This window comes from Saimiri boliviensis, chromosome 2 (assembly GCF_048565385.1).
Source record: "Saimiri boliviensis isolate mSaiBol1 chromosome 2, mSaiBol1.pri, whole genome shotgun sequence".
Classification (NCBI taxonomy): Eukaryota; Metazoa; Chordata; class Mammalia; order Primates; family Cebidae; genus Saimiri; species Saimiri boliviensis.
Window position 1 is genome coordinate 74347219 of NC_133450.1, and position 14074 is coordinate 74361292.

The 14074-nt window shown below is 52.0% G+C and overlaps 1 protein-coding gene across 2 annotated transcripts in view; it reads left to right on the top strand.

Moving 5' to 3' along the window:
* The first annotated feature begins 11710 nt into the window (after positions 1–11710).
* Positions 11711–14074, top strand: part of HHIPL1 (HHIP like 1) — a 34691-nt gene continuing 32327 nt past the window's right edge. The window contains exon 1 of one of the 2 annotated variants that reach the window (XM_010339640.3): positions 11711–11984. In XM_010339640.3, coding sequence (XP_010337942.2) covers positions 11730–11984 — 255 coding nt within the window. In that variant the 5' untranslated portion in view covers positions 11711–11729. The remainder of the gene's footprint in view (positions 11985–14074) is intronic. The other variant, XM_074393592.1, reaches the window with a different exon arrangement.

The window sequence follows — 14074 nt, forward strand, 5'->3', positions numbered from 1 at the left end:
GCCGTATCTGCTCTGCTCACCGTGAAGGATGGCAGGAGGACAGAAGACGAGGTAGTGCTTCTGGAAATTCGAGATGCCAAGTCCAAGCCCAGGTGCCTCCTTGCCTCCAAGGAGCCTCCCCTGTTATCCTGGTCACCACGGCGCTGCGCTGCGGCCGCCAGCAAGACCGGCAGCACCAAGGAGCCCCCTGGTGGCCTGAGGAGTTGCTGCAGCCACACTGGCCCAGGCACGTCCTTCCCAGGCACTGGCTGATGTAGGCCCTTTCTTGGGGACCAAGACCACATGCAGGCACTGCGCTGGGTCCCAGACCAAGGAAACACCATCTCCTGGCAGCCCCGTGAGGTGGGCATTTCCCCACTTTATACCTGTGCACACCTCCAGGGGACTGTTGCGCACCCTCAGGCTGCTGGACAGCCACAGGCTGGACTATGCTGCCAACACTCGGCGAAATAAGCAAGAGGCAGAACATAAATAAAATATGACATGAATATGTATTTACCTTAAAAATAAAGACCAAGTATGCTGGTGCAGGCACAGGCTGTCTCTGGAGGATTACATAAGAGACTGGCATCACTCTGGGTTTTCTGGAAGGCTACCTGGGAAGCGGGGGTGTGGGCTGGGGCATAGAGTAGGAGGGACCCATGTTCACTGGATTTCGTTTTGGACTTTCTGATTATTTATTTATTTATTTATATTTTGAGACAGAGTCTCCCTCTGTCACCCAGGCTGGAGTGCAGCAGTGCGATCTCGGCTCACCGCAACCTCTGCCTCCTGGGTTCAAGCAATTCTCCTGCCTCAGCCTCCCAAGTAGCTGGGATTGCAGGCACGTGCCACCATGCCCAGCTTTTTTTTTTTTTTTTTTTTTGTATTTTTAGTAGAGATGAGGTTTCATCACATTGTCTAGGCTGGTCTTAAACCCTTGACCTGGGGTAATCCACCTGCCTTGGCCTCCCAAGTGCTGGGATTACAGGCATGAGCCACTGCATCCAGCCCTTTCTGATTTTTGAACTATATAAAAGTATTGTCTGTACTTAAAAATACACTAAAGATTTAAGAAGTCATAGACTCAGGCTCAGGGATAGAAAGCAGTGTGGAAGCATCCTCATTTTCCCCTCAGTTACAGCAGAACTGACAGGAGGCTGCTGGGCCGTATTTACTTGCCTGCCTCCAGTGACAGGGTGCTCACCCCTTAAGTGGCCAGCTTCTGGTGTAGAAAGACGCTCCCTCTATTAGTGGAGATGCATCATCCTGGTTTCTACCCACTTCCTGACATAACCCAGTGGGAGTCTGTAGGATCGCTAGTACTGGCCGAGCCCCCACCGGGTGTCAGTGGCTCTGGATTCAGCCCCTGAGGAGCTCGGTGTCCAGCTTTTGGGATCTCAGCACGGGGCAGGACACTGAGTCCATATGGTGGAAGCTGCAGCCAATGCAGGACCCGCCCCCACTGCACACTGGGCAGGCAGTGGTGTGCAACAATAGGGAGGAAGCCCCTGGTCCATCCCGGTCCCTGTCATTCCCTTGCATTTTGTCATCTGACTCCGCTTCCTCCGTCAGCCTTTACAGAAGGGCCTTGGCCCCCGATGTGGGATGCTCACACCCTTGCAGTGAGTGTGCTCATTGGCTGCATCTGGCTGGGCCTCAGCCAGCCTAGATGCCGGCTCAGCATCCCTGAGCCTCAGTTTTCTGATCTGTAAGATAGGGGTTCACAACCGGACTTACCCTGGAAGTGGCTGTGAGGGGACAGCGGTGTGATAGGCACTGTGGGGTGTGGCGGGAGCCCGGGAGGTGGTGGAGGAGCAGGGTCCACCACCCAAGGCCACGGCCAGCATGTGGCATGTGGGTCTCAGGAACAAGACGTGTGGCCTCCCGGTCACATGGATGCCGCATTAGTTGGCTAGGGCTGCTGTACCTGCAGACATTGATTCTCTCACAGTTCTGGAGGTTGGAAGTCCAAGATCAAGGTGTCCACAGCAATGGTTCTTCCTTCTGAGGCTACGAGGTGGAGATTCTGTCCCCTCTCTCTCTCCTGGGCTCCAGGGGCTGGCAATCCTGATGTTCCTGGGCCGGTGGAAGCATCACTGGATCCCAGCCTTCACCTGCACATGGCCTTCTCTCTGCACGCATGTCCTCTGTCCACATGTCCCCTTCTGATAAGACCCCACTCCTACTGGATTAGGACGCACCCTAGTGACCTCGCCTTAACTAATTCCATCTTCAGTGGCTCCAATTTCTTTTTCTTTTTTTTCTTCTTTTTTTGAGATAGATTCTCACTCTGTCACCCAGGCTGGAGTGCAGTAGCGTAATCTTGGCTCACTGCAACCTCCGCCTCCCAAGTTCAAGTGATTCTCGTGCCCTAGCCTCCCAGGTAGCTGGGACCACAGGCTCCTGCCACCATGCTGGGCTAATTTTTGTATTTTTAGTAGAGACTAGGTTTCACCATATTGGCCAGGCTGGCCTTGAACTCCTGACCTCAGGTGATCTGCCCGCCTCAGCCTCTCAAAGTGCTAGGATTACAGGCGTGAGCCACTGTGCCTGACCTGGCTCCATTTTCAAATACAGTCACCTTCTGGGGTGCTGGAGTCAAGGCTTCCACATACGAACTTTGGGGAGACAGTTCAGCTCGTAACTGATCCCCTGCAGTTCTGGCCCAACCCCACCTAGACATGGGAGTCACTTTTGCTCTCTGGGCCTCAATTCCTCATGTGGAAACTGGGGCATGTGGGGTTGGACTAGCCATGCTCTGAGGATCCTTTCCGCTCGGAAGTTGTAGGGATCCTCTGTGATCCTCTGAGCCGGAGCCTTGCTCTGTTGGCCAGGCTGGAGTGCAGTGGTGCCATCTCAGCTCACTGAAACCTCTGCCTCGGGGTTTAAGCAATTCTCCTGCCTCAGCCTCCTGAGTAGCTGGGATTACAGGTGTGCATCACCATGTCTGGCCTCCAACTCTGCCCTCCCTAGGGTCCAAAGGGATCTCTCCTGCCTTGGGCCTTGACTGTCCTACTGCTCAAAGTGCCCTGGAGCCCCTCCTCTGGCTCCAAGCCCATGCCCCAGACCACCTGGGATGAGGGGTGGGGCTCTAAGTGCAAGGCCAGCTCAGGAAGATTCGCTTGGGAGGGGCCTTGGACAGAGTCTGGGAGTAAGGCTGGGAGTGAGCATGGGACGGGGCCAGCAGGGGTGAGACCAGACCACCACCAGCATCCGGCCTGTCTTCCAGACACAACCTGCCTGACCTGTGTTCTGGATCTTGCACTAGTCTCTGTCATCCATCTGCAGCTGCTGACCCCAGGCAGAGGAGGAAGAAGGAGCAGGGGTCACTTTGCACACGTGGGCAGGTGCCTGTGTGCTTCTGAGAATCCCAGCCCCTTGCTTGCACTGGGGTAGATCTTAAACGTTATTCAGGCCCTAGCACGAATTTCTTTCTTTCTTTTTTTTTTTAGAAGAAGAGAGAAAGAAAGAATAATAGAAAAAAAAGAATGAGGAGAGGAAGAAAGAGGAAGAGGAAGAGGGAGAGAGAACGGGGGTGTTGCTTTATTGCCCGGGCTAGAATGCAGTCTAAAAATGGGTATGCCTGTAATTGTGCTTAATAATAGGGACATTAAAAAAATGAGGGAAGAAAATAACTAACAAGCAGCCAACCAATATTTCACTTAAACCTGTAAATAGGTGTGATGTGATAAGAGTGTATATTTTGTGTATTTAAAGTGGAGAGTTCTATAAATGTTAATTAAGTCTACTTGTTCCAGATCTGAGTTCAAGTCCTGGATATCGTTGTTAACTTTCTGTCTCATTGATCTGTCTAATATTGATGTTGAAGTCTCTCACTATTATTATGTGGGAGTCTAAGTCTCTTTATAAGTCTTATATATCTGGCTATTCCTGTATTGGGTGCGTATATATTTAGGATCTTTAGCTCTTCTTGTTACATTGATCCTTTTATCATTATGTAATATCCTTTGATTCTTTTGATCTTTGTTGCTTTAAAGGCTATTTTATCAGCAAAAATTGCAACTCCTGCTTTTTATTTACTTATTTATTTTTGCTCTCCATTTGGTTGGTAAATCTTTCTCCATCGGCTTGTTTTGAGTCTTTGTGTATCTTTGAGATATGTGAGATGGGTCTGGATTCTGGATGCAGCATACCGATGGGTCTTGGCTTTTTTTTTTTTTTTTTTTTTTTTTTTTTGCCTGTCTGTGTCTTTGGATGGGGGAATTTCGTCTATTTAAATTTAGAATTAATAATAATATATATGAGTTTAATATTGGCATTTAATGTTAGCTGGCTGTTTTGCCCATTAGTTGATGTAAATTCTTCATTATGTTGATGCTCTTTATTTTTTGCTATTTTTTCAGAAAGGCTGAGACTGGTTGTTCGTTTCTATGTGTAGTGGTTCTTTCAGAAGCTCTTGTAAAGCAGGCCTGGTGTTGATGAAATCTCTGAGTGCTTGCTTGTTCACAAAAGATTTTATTTTTCCTTTGCTTATGAAGCTTAGTTTGGCTGGATGTAAAATTCTGAGTTGAAAGTTCTTTTCTTTAAGGATGTTGAATATTGGTCCCCACTCTCTTCTGGCTTGTAGGGTTTCTGCTGAGAGATCTGCTGTAAGTCTGATAGGCTTCCCTTTATGGGTAACCTGACCTTTCTGGCTGCCCTCAGTATGTTCTCTTTCATTTCAACCCTCATGAATCTGATAATTATGTGCCTTGAGGTTGGTCTTCTTGAGAAATATCTTTGGGGTGTTCTCTGTATTACCTGGAGTTGAATATTTTCCTGCCTTGCTAGGTTGGGAAAGTTTTCCTGAATAATATTGTGAAGCATATTTTCCAGCTTGGATTCATTCTCTTCATCACATTCAGGTACACCTATCAAACGTAGATTAGGTCTTTTCACATAGTCCCATATTTCTTGGAGACTTTGCTCGTTCCTTTTTATCCTTTTTTCTCTAATCTTGTCTTCTCGTTTTATTTCATTAAGTTGGTCTTCGACCTCTGATATCTTTTCTTCTGCTTGATCAATTCGGCTGTTAAAACTTGTGCATACTTCGCAAAGTTCTCGTGTTGTGTTTTTCAGCTCCATTCATTCACTTACATTCCTCTCTAAATTGTGTATGCTTGTTAACATTTCGTCAAACCTTTTTTCAAAGTTCTTAGTTTCTTTGCATTGGGTTAGAACAAGTTCTTTTAATTCACAGAAGTTTCTTCTCATCCACCTTTTAAAGCCTGCTTCTGTTAATGGAACACACTCGTTCTCCATCAATTCTTGTTCCACGTGTGGCTTGAGGGAAGAGTCTCTGCTTCTGGAGCCACCGGGCACTGGGTTCAAATCCTGACCCTTCCACTCTGTGACCGGAATATGACTCGCTGTTGTCACTTCTCTGTGCTTCAGCATCTTCATCTGCATGTGGTGGGGAATGATCGGCCGGGTGCTGGGTGCGAGTGGGAAGAGATGTCATGGAGGCTGAAGAACACTTGCCCCGGAGTCCAGGCAGGACCACTGGAGACTCAGAGATACCTGGGGAGACCTGGGGTGGAGTTCCCTTGGCACATGGGCGGGGTTGGGGCAGCATCTGGGAAAAGATGACCTCCTGGTCCACGTGGTCCCACTGGGACCTGGTGCTGCCGTGAGGCCCACATGACGTGGCACAGACAAGGATCTTAGCCAGTTGTGGGTCCCTAAGAAATGCCCATTTCTGTCTTTTGTTTTTTCCCTTTTCCAAGTTTAAATTTTAAAATAGATGTTTTGAAGAGAGACCAGCAGATTGTCAAGCAGGCAGGACTTCAGGGACAGTCTGAGCTGCTTTTTGGTGATTTGCAAGATCTGCAGACGGTGTCACTGCGCAGAGCGGAGTCCCAGACAGCAGCTAAATGGAGTGAATTGCCCTTCAGCGTAGCCAAATCTCCGACACCAGATGGGGCGGAAAGGAGGAAGTCACAAAAAGAAAAGCGCAGGAAGAGGCCAGGCGTGGTGGCGCGCGCCCGTAACCTCAGCGCCTTGGGAGGCTGAGGGGAGAGAACTGCTTGAGCCCAGGAGTTTGAGAGCAGCCTGAGCAACATAATAAGACCCATCACTACAAAAAATAAAAAATTAGCTGGGTGTGGTGGTGCATGCCTGTAGTCCCAGCTACTCGGGAGGCTGAGGCAGGAGGATTGCTTGAGTCTGGGAGGTTAAGGCTGCAGTGACCTGTGATTGCACCACTGCACTCCAGCCTGGATGACACAGAAGGACTCTTCTCAAAAAAAAAAAGAAAAGAAAAAAAGAAAAAAGAAAAATGTGGCAAGAGGCCAGCACAATGGCTCATGCCTATAATCCTAGCACTTTGGGAGGCCAAGGCAGACAGATCACTTGAGGTCAGGAATATGAAATCAGCCTGGCCAACAGGGTGAAGCCCATCTCTCCTAAAAAAAAATAAATAAATAAACAAAAAAATGAAAAAAATTAGCTGGGATGACGGCAGGTGCCTGTAATGCCAGCTACTTGGGAAGTTGAGGCAGGAGAATCGCTGGAACCCGAGAGGTGGAGGTTGCAGTGAGCCGAGAGTGTGCCACTGCACTCCAGCCTGTGCAACAGAGCGAGACTCTGTCTCAAAAAAGAAAGAAAAGTATGGCAAGAGATCATTTATACAAAGTTTAAGAACATGCCAGATGCTGCTCGGTGTTCTCTGAAGAGCCTGCACACAGCCACCTTCAAGAGAACATTCCCTGAGCAGAGGAAAAGGTTCTGAGGCTGACATGAGGGTGTGGTGTTGGGAGCCCACTGGGTCTGTAATAGCTCCTGTTTATTGAGCACATACTACATGCCAGGCACTCTTCCAATGGCCTCATTGATTACCTCCATTTAACAGATGAGTAAACCAAGGCCCAGAGATGTCAAGTGCCCTGTCTAAGGCTGCACAGTTAGTAAGTTGCAGAGCCAGAGCTCGAACCCACCACTCTTTGTGACCAACCCATATTGCCTCTCACACTGCGGCACACATTTCTTCATGTTCAGGGAAGATTTCAGACACCTGAAGGAAGCGTGGTCAAACACTAGCATAGCTGAAGTCTGGTGGTGTGTTCTTGGGTGTTCCTTCTTCTATTCTTGGTAATTTTCCATAAGAATATTTACAAGGGCCGGCTCTGGCCTGAGGCCTCTGCTGGCCCCGGGCCCCTTGCCTGGCCATGATCCATATCACACAGGTATGCCGGCTGCCAGGGTGGCAGAGCAACAACCCACTCACTCCCCAGCACTCACAAGATGGGTCCTGGCACATTCTCCTGCTGCAGCTAAGAGTGGCAGAGGAGGCCTGGGCCCTGGAGGGAACGGATTCACCAACACCTTGACTGTTCTCCTCGAGACAGCGGGGACAGGCGGCCTGTCGGGGAGGAGGCTGCCTGAGGCCTTCCCAGTCTTTCTGAAGAAGGGACTTAAAGCCATGGAATTAGCAGAGCCCAGTCTGCGGGAGCTGATGTGTTGCTGCCCACATCCACCCAGTCTGGCCAGAGAGGCGCTGGGTGTCCACTGGCCCGTGTGCCCTGGTTGTGGCAGCCGATGGTGCCTGCTGGGTTCCTGGAAATGTGGGCAATGCTCCTGGACCCCACGCCCTATGCCCCAGAGGGGCCAGCAAAGGCGTGATCTCACCTCTTCCCCACTCCCACTTAAGAGATAGGGAAACGAAGTTTGGTTGAGGGCGAGTCCTGCATGGGGGAGTTGAAGCAGGGCCGGGCAGCTCCGTTGTGCCAGGCAGCCTCTGTGGGCCCTGAATCATTTGCTGAAGAAAACTAGGAGACTTCTAAGACCCAGGTCTGGCTTCTGAAGCTGTGTTTCCATCCGATGTATCATGAGGCATCTTTGGCCCAAAAGACTAGCTGAGTCTGCTACCCTGGTGGCGCACACCCCACACGCCACGCTATACCACTTCATGTGTAGTGTGATAACCCTTAAAACAGAATTTCCAGTTCCTTCCTCCCATCTCATGACATTGCCATCATCTATTTCATTCATTCATGTGCTGTAACCACCCAGAACATTGAATTTCTGACCTATATCATCTTCTTTCTCTTTGAAGAACTTTCTTTCTTTTTTTTTTTTTTTTGAGATAGAGTATCACTCTCTCACCCAGGCTAGAGTACAATGGCACAATCTCAGTTCACTGCCTCTTAAGTTCAAGCAATTTTCCTGTCTCAGCCTCCCTAGTAGCTAGGATTACAGGCGCCCACCACCATGCCCAGCTAATTTTTGTATTTTTAGTAGAGAGGGGGTTTCACCGTGTTGGAAAGGTTGGTCTCGAACGTCTGACCTCAGCTGATCCAACCATCTTGGCCTCCCAAAGTGCTGGGATTACAGGTATGAACCACCGCACCCAGCCTGAAGAACTTCTTTTAATGTGTTGTTTTTTTTTTTTTGGTAGGGAGATCTGCTGGTGATTAATTTCTTCCACTGCTTTTCTGGGAAAACCTTCACTTTTTTTTCACTCCTGAAGGATAATTTCACCAGATCTAAACTCCTGTTGATGGGTTTTTATTCTCTCTTTCTCTCTCCCACCACTTTATTTCACCCTACTCTCTCTTGATTGCCTGGGTTCTAATGGTAAGTTTGCTGCAATTCTTCTCCTAGTTCTTCTTTAGGTAAGGTATTTTTCCCCCTCTGGCTTCTCTCAAGGTTTTTACTCATCTTCGCTTATCTGCAATTTGCATAGGATATGCCTCGCTGTCAATTTTTGGTATTTTTCCTGCTTATGCCTCTTAGATTCCTGGATCTGCTGTTTCATATCTATCATGAGTTTCAGAAAATTCTTAGCCATTTTTTAATTTTTTCCAGATGGAGTCTAGCTCTGCGGCCCAGGCTGGAGTGCAGTGGTGCGATCTTGGCTCACTGCAACCTCTGCCTCCTGCGTTCAACTGATTCTCCTGCCTCAGCCTCCCAAGTAGCTGAAATGACAGGTGCCCATCCCTATGCCCAGCTAATTTTTGCAGTTTTAGTAGAGACAGAGTTTCACCATGTTGGCCAGGCTGGTCTGGAACTCCTGGCCTCAGGTAATCCACCCACCTCGGCCTCCGATGGTGCTGGGATTACAGGCAAGAGCCCGCCCTTTTAGCCATCTTTACTTCAAATATTTCTTCACCTCCTTTTTCTCTTTCTCATTTTCCAGTTATCTATATTTATATTTTTTCGAATTGTTCCACAGTCCTTGGATGTTCTGTTGTTTGTTTTTGTAACTTCTGTTTTTCTCTGTTTATCAGTTTGGGAAGTTGCTGTTGGTGCATCGTAAAGCGCGCTGACGTTCTCGGCAGTCTCGGTCTACTCATGCTCGCCAAAGGCATTTTTATTTGTTACGGTGTTTCTGATTCTTAATATATCTTTTAATTTTTTTTCTTAAAGTGGACCTCTCTCTGTGTCTACAACCCATTTGTCCTTGCCAGTGTCCTTGTAAATACTCAGAGATGTTTGTTCTTGATGTTGTCAACTTCTTCCACCAGAGCCCCTAACGTATTAGTCATGCTTATTCTAAATCTCATGTCAGCATCTGTGTCATGCTCCAGGCTCCCTCTGATGCTCCTTCTGACTGTGACTTTTCTTATCTTTTTTCATGCCTTGTTGTTTTTCTGGCGAGCCAGCCAGGATGTACTAGATAATAGGAACCTAGGTAAGTAGGTCTGAGGGTGAGGATTTACGTTTCTCTGGCTGGGGCTGGGCTGTGTTTGACGTCTTCTGTGGCTGTAGGAGCCCAAACCTCATGGCTATTGCCCAGGCTGTGTCACTTCTGCCTCCGTACACCCATCTGGAGCCCTGTGTTGATGTGTGACTATCATCCAGTTCTGAGTCCCAGCTGGGAAGCAGGGGCCATTGTAGGTGCCCTCCCTGGGGCTGTGTACCCTCTGACTCCATCCTGGCTCTGCCTGTGCCCAGCTCTCTGTGCAAGCAGCCCCTGCAGGCTGCATGCCCCACCCTAGCAGCCCCCTGCTAGCTTCAGCCAGTGAAAAGCACAGGTGGGAGTTGGAGGGGAGGTGGCAGGGAAAAGCCGGGGTATCCCCCTGCTCTGTCTGCGAAGAATCTCTGACAGTGGCTGTCTCCAGTTCTGGCCAGACAGGCTGTGTGAGGGTCCAGCTTTGACAAGGTGACCATAGCTCCTTGGTTCCTGCAGCAGCTCCTGCTCTCCCTGTAACGAGGATCTAGGGATTGTTCCTACTGTGGCTGATCTCAAGGTTACTTCACTGACCACTGTATGGCTTTTTAGCCTCTTTGGCTTCAGTTCTCTGCATTAAATTCCCCGTGTTTCAAATACTCAGTGATGTCTGGTTTCGTGCAGAGACCCTGACCCTTAGATTGCACCTGTTCAGGCCAGAGCCACTGACCTCTGTGTGCTCCATCCCTGAAGCCTCTAATCCACCCCCAGCTCTGCCAGGAGCGTGTGCCCAAGGACAGACCTGGTTCCCCAGGACAGTCCAAAGAGACCTGCAGAAAATGGATGTGTACGTTGGGGCCCATGAAGATGGAGTAGGAGCTCACTGGACAGAGAAGAGGAGGAAGGGCACTCCAGGGAGGAGCAAATGCTGAGGTACGCTTGGGAAAATGCCAGGGTGGCTTTGGTGCTGTGAGATTCTGGGGTAGGTGAAACAGTGTGTGTGTGTCTGTGTGTGTGTGTGTGTGTCTGTGTGTGTCTGTGTGTGTGTCTGTGTGTGTCTGTGTGTGCATGTCTGTGTGTGTGTCTCTGTGTGTGTGTCTGTGTGTGTCTGTGTGTATGTGTCTGTCTCTGTGTGTCTGTGTGTGTCTGTCTGTGTGTGTGCCTGTGTGTGTGTGTCTGTGTGTATGTCTGTGTGTCTTTGTGTGTATGTCTCTGTGTGTCTGTGTGTGTGTCTGTGTGTGTGTGTGTATGTCTGTGTGTGTCTTTGTGTGTATGTGTCTCTGTGTGTGTGTGTCTCTGTGTGTGTCTGTGTGTGTGTGTCTTTGTGTGTATGTGTCTATCTCTGTGTGTGTGTCTGTGTGTGTGTCTGCGTGGGGGTGCGGGGATTGGGTCTGAAGCGCCAGCAGGAGCAGCTGAATAAAAGGCTAGATGCCCACCCCAGGAGGTAGAGTCATCAGAGCTCCCTATGGAGAGTGGAAGGGAGAGCCCCAGTGGGTCCTAGACTGCCGGGGAATTGCTGGCCCAGGAGCAGAGACTGGGAAGAGTGGGGGCAAAGGGTGGATTGGGAGGCTGCTCCTCCCTCCGCCCCCCAGCTTCCCTTCCCCCCTCCCCCCCCCAGGCCAGGTTTCGCTTCTCCCTGAGAGTCCTGGAGAAACACCCCCTGTCCTTTCCCCTGCACCCCCGTTTTTAGGCTGTTCCGTGAGAGCTTTTGGGGATGGCTGGCTTCAGGGGTTACCTCCCTTAGCCGAGTGGGTGGTGGAACCTTGGAACCGGAGCCGCGGAGTCCAGGCCTCTGGCCCTGCGCCTCCCTGGCTAAATAGCGCCCTGGGGGGAGTGGGGGAAGCAGGGCCCCAGGCGGAACCGGGAAAACACACCGGGGCTTTCAACAGAGCGGGCCACTCCCATTGCATGTGGAAAGCGTTTAAAAGAGGTCCTGGCGTAGGCTGCCGCCGCGTCCCTCTTCCTTCAGTCTCGCCGCGTGTCCCTGAGCAGAGGTGGCCTCCTAGAAGGGGAGGTCCCCGAACTCGAGGCCCTGCGTGGCGGGGAGGCGAGTGCCCGCCCCTTCCCTGCCGCCGCGAGCGCCCGGGCGGGAACCGGGGCTGCCGTCCCTCCGCCTCTCCCCTCGCGGGGCGCGGCGATGGCCCGGGCCGGGGCCGGGGCGCTGCTGGCGCTGTGGGTGCTCGGGGCCGCGGCGCATCCGCAGTGCCTGGACTTCAGGCCGCCCTTCCGGCCGCAGCAGCTGCTGGCCCTCTGCTCGCGGTACTCGGTCTTCGGCTGCTGCGACGAGAAGCGCGACGCCGAGCTGACCAGCCGCTTCTGGGCCCTGGCGAACCGCATGCTGGCCGCCGAGTGGGCCGACTGCGCCGGCTACGCCCGGGAGCTGCTGTGCCAGGTGAGCGGGCGCGCGGCCACGGGGCGGGATGGAGCGCGGGCGGCCAGGTCCGGGAGCGCAGATCCGAACCGCGCTGGGGCGAGGGCCGAGAGTGGGCGGCGGACTCGGGAACTCTAGGCCCCAAGAGGGAGTCATTTGGCACGGGGCGGAGAGACCCGGCATCCCAGGACGACTCTGGGCTTTGCCATTCATTAGTTTAGGGACTTGGGCCTTCTTGGGGCCTCAGTTTCCCCTCCTGAAGCAGGAGTGCCGGACAGATGATTTCCTCAGAGGTTGGGGGCTCCTCCGCCTCGGCCCCCTGGAGTCGACCGGCCAGTGACCCACCCCGAGCAGCCGCTCCTGTGTGTGGGTACCAGGGTGGAGAGGCATCTGTCCCGGTCCGTGCTCCGCTGTGCTGTCGCCCAGACAGTGAAATCAGGGGGCCCTGCCGTGGGCTTGGTCAACATGTGGCCAGGGTTTGTTGAGGGTGTTCGGGGCCACTGTCCCCATGAGAGTCCCTCCCCCACCCTGATGCCCTTGGCACTTCTGCCACCGTCTCCTGGGGATGGCGCCCCGGCCTGGCAGAAGCTGTCTCAAGACTATCTGAGTGACAGCTCTTTGTTGAAGGCCCTGGACCCCCATCTTCCCTCTGAGGGTGGAGCCCTTGCTTCTGGGCACACCTGGCAGGGCCACCGATGTTTGTTTTCCTCTTGTGGGAGTCTGAGGCCCCAGCGCCCGACCACACCCAAGCGGGCAAACGCTGCCTGAATGCAGAAATGGGGCAGGATGGGCAGCCCCAAGGCATTGGTGGCCCAGCGTCTGGGCAGTGAGAGGCCTGGGGTGGAGAGCCCCTGGGGCCAGAGCCATGTCCCAGCCTTTGGCCAGGAGGGGCAGTTGGTCTGGGGAGGGCAAAAGGGCTGACTTGGAGTCAGAGTTTGATCCTGGCTCTGTCACTTCCTCAGCTTCGTGGCTAGGCAGGTCACTGATCCACCTCACTGATAGTCTCTTTAAAATGAGGCCCGGCGCGGTGGCTCACACCTGTAACCCCAGCCCTTTGGGAGGCTGAGGTGGGCAGATCATGTGAGGTCAGAAGTTCAAGACCATCCTGGCCAACATGGCAAAACCCCATCTCTACAAAAATTAACTGGGCATGTTGGCGAGCGCTTGCAATCCCAGCTACTCAGGAGGCTGAGGTAGGAGAATCACTTGACTCCAGGAGGCAGAAGTTGCAGTGAGCCAAGATTGAGCCACTGCACTCCAGCCTGGACAACAGAGCAAGACTCTGTCTCAAATAATAATAATAATAATGTAATATACAAAATAAATAAAATAAAACTTTAACCACCCCCTGGGTTGCCATGCAGATTAAATGCCTCATGCTAGGGGCTTGGTAAATGTTTGCAGTTGGATTTCTTGAGGGTTTCCTTGGCCCTCGCTGGCTGCCCAGCCCTGGGAGGGGCCCAGGTGACGCTCGGAGCCAAATTCAAGGAAAACCCAGAGAGAAGCAGGGATTTGCCCAGCGGTCACACAGCCCAGCAGTGGTTGAGATGGGGACATGGACCATACTCGCTGGCGTGAGCGCTTGTCTAGGTGAGAAGCAGAAGGGTCTGGGAGGATGAGGAGGGGGCCCTGGGGAGCTCCAGAATGCAACAAAGCGTGGGCTGGTCACCTGTAGGTGGGTTCTGCTGGACTCCCACGCTGTGCACCCCAAGGGCACGGGAATGGTCTGGCCAACTGTCTGGTTCCCTCACCAGCCTGGGGACCCCTCAGGACCAGGTCCTTTGGTCTCCCCACCCCTATCACATAGCAGGGTTCCTGCATCCATGCCACATTTGTCTATTGAGCACTTGCTATGTGCCAGGCTCGGCAGGGCAGTGAGGGGGGCAGGTGGATGGAAGAAGGGAAGGGTCAGTCCTGATGCTGTCCCCTGGCAGGGCACCTTTCTTTTTTTGGGAACCTTCCCAGGACAGCCTGGCCTTAAGCAACCAGCAGTGGAGTGACCACTAACACTTCAGCCCAGGCGTCTCTAAGAGTGACCTCATGTCTGAAGTGAGCTTGGAGATGGCGGCTGAGACAGAGTCACGGTTTCACTGACGGGGCCTCCTAGAGCA